We start from the raw sequence: 2,427 nt of genomic DNA on the forward strand, positions 1-2,427 counted from the left end.
TTTCCATTGTCTCTTTTGATCACCATCCTAGAAAAGAAGATGAAGTGGTGAAATTAAGCTCAAAGAGGCACCAAAAAAGAATAAGCATGCTAGTGATAAAGCATAAAAGAATAAGTGGCTTAGATAAATGACAGCTGCAACACGTAACTAAGGCAATAATGAAAATCTTGGCTAATCACTAGCATGTGATGTATGAGTAGTATAGGCATGCAAACAAGAAGCATGGGAAGCACATACTCTTAATTATCAACAACAAGAAATGGAAAATAGGGGAAGAGCATGTAGAAATGAAACAAGAAATGTAGTAAGCTCAATGCACATATGAACAAACAAGTGAATGAGAAAAAGCACTAAGATAGAAAACACTAAGTTAAAATAACTCCAAGAAGTCATGTGGGTCTTTCAACAAACACTTGGTGTACACCCCTTCTATGACAAAAATTGAGAGAATAGTGACAATGTGACATCCCATAAAGCATCATCAATCATCATATCACACCACAAATTGCAAAGGAAAACAAATAAATCAAACAAACTCATCAGTGCAAGAGTAAGCACCACTTGGAATTAAGGGTGTGCAAAAAAACTGGTTTGACTGAACTGAACTGAAACTGAATTGAAACTATTTTAAATAAACCAGTTTTTTAAATAAAAAACTGAACTGAAACCATAGTTTTTTTATAAAAACTAGTTTATTAAAAACCAGTTTTTATGGTTCAGTTTAGTTTTAAACCAAATCAAAACTGGTTTATTCACATCAGTAACTTCAATTCAATCTTCCAAACTCAAAAATTGAAAATGTGAAAACTGAAAACGCAAAAACCCTAATCGCGTTTCAACATCCTCTCTCGTCTCTCCCCTTCTGCCGTCGCAACCAACCCACCGCTGCCACCGTCAGAGCCGCCGTCGTCGAACTATTCGCCGCCGTCGCTCACTGTCGTTCACCGTCGTCTAACACAGTATCGTCTCTCCCTTGCTGGTTGCTGCCATCGCTGCCATTCCTCTCTCGTCTCTCCCTTGCTGCCGCCGCTACCAACCCACCACCGCCATCATCACCGTCGCTACCAACCCCTGCTGCTGCCATCTAACACAGTAGGTAATCTCTTTTCTCTTATGTTTTACTATAATTGGAAGCAGGGGAGACAATACTTTTTTACATAGTCAATTAGTAAGCCATTTTTACAGTTACCCATTTCTCTTTTCTGATTCGGAAGCTTTGAATTGTTGATGTTTACTTGTTTTAGCCTGCTAGATCCAAAACCTGAAATTTGGTTGGTATGGTTTATGTACTTTTTGTGATTTACTGTGCTGAATTGTGTTTTTGTTAGTGTGAGTTGAATGGATTTGGTGTTTTTTACATTAAGGATGTTAGAGAAAGTTTTGGATTGTTGAAGAAATCTCTGGTCAACCCGTTTGATCAGATGTTGATGGGAATGCTGTTTGAACTAGCTTGGTTGTGTAAAAGATTTCTCAATCTCTCCTTCCCTCCCTCTCTGTTTCTCTGGTTTTTCATGGTTTACCTTTTTTGAAGTAGAAAGTTTTCCATTATTGAGATTCGAAACTTTCTTGAAGGATGCGAGGTTCGCTGGAACGAGCTGTTCTTGGCGTGTGGTGATGGAGTAGGGCTTGCAAATCTAAATCCACTGGTAATTGGAACTTCCCTATTTTGGTATTTTCTGTTTTTATTATTAATTGTTGTGTGCGAGGTTTTGCAATGCTTTCTTGAGAAATTTGCAGAGCCTGATGGGTGGGAATTGAGGTGGCTAGTATATAAGATTGAAGTGATGACTTAGTTTCTTTTGTTTGTGCTTCTATATTATCATTGTTGGAGTTGTGGTTGGCATCGGATTTTATGATAGTACTGTACTTGAATGTTTTCCCCCAAATCTACTTTTTCTACTTTTTCATTATTATTATTATTTTTTGTTTTTGAGCTCTTCCTCTCGGGGAGGAGGGGATGGTTGGTGGTGGCAGGTGCAAACCATACAAACCAAACCTTCTTCGCTTTGTTGTTTGTGTTTTAGTAGACTATATTTGCTAAGTGTTCTGGGGAAAAATAGACAATTATTATTGACCCTGTAACTTGTTTATCTACCACAAGAAAAAGAGAAAAAAAGGACAATTCCTTTTTAGGTGTGGACCACCCCCCCCCCCTCTTCTTCTCTTTCATTTTTCTCTCTCTCCTATATCAATCAAGAGTTTGAAGTCTAAAGGTCCTTTTAAGACAAATCATTTATATGGACTGATGTGCTCAATACGTAATTAATACCAATGACATGTAGGTTTGAAGGCCACATAAGGCTATCTCCCGTTATGTATATGTGTTATGTATTGGGTGACTTCATAATGATTCCACATATGTTTTTGCATTGTCTTGTAGTTGTTTCATGAAAAACTTTGTTTGGTATCTTTGGTGAGTGCTGGGTG

General features: G+C 37.7%; 1 protein-coding gene across 4 annotated transcripts in view; it reads left to right on the plus strand.

Annotated features, from left to right (window-relative positions):
* The window catches only part of LOC107621071 (protein ANTI-SILENCING 1), a 17,541-nt gene that overhangs the window by 4,351 nt on the left and 10,763 nt on the right, over window positions 1-2,427 (plus strand). For 3 of the 4 annotated variants that reach the window (XM_021113937.1, XM_021113934.1, XM_021113936.1), the window contains exon 3: window positions 1,581-1,646. The exons of the other annotated variant lie outside the window; for it this stretch is intronic. In XM_021113937.1, the coding sequence (XP_020969596.1) occupies window positions 1,581-1,646 (66 nt within the window). The remainder of the gene's footprint in view (window positions 1-1,580; window positions 1,647-2,427) is intronic. 4 annotated transcript variants of the gene reach the window in all.

This window comes from Arachis ipaensis, chromosome B10, assembly GCF_000816755.2.
Source record: "Arachis ipaensis cultivar K30076 chromosome B10, Araip1.1, whole genome shotgun sequence".
Lineage (NCBI taxonomy): Eukaryota > Viridiplantae > Streptophyta > Magnoliopsida > Fabales > Fabaceae > Arachis > Arachis ipaensis.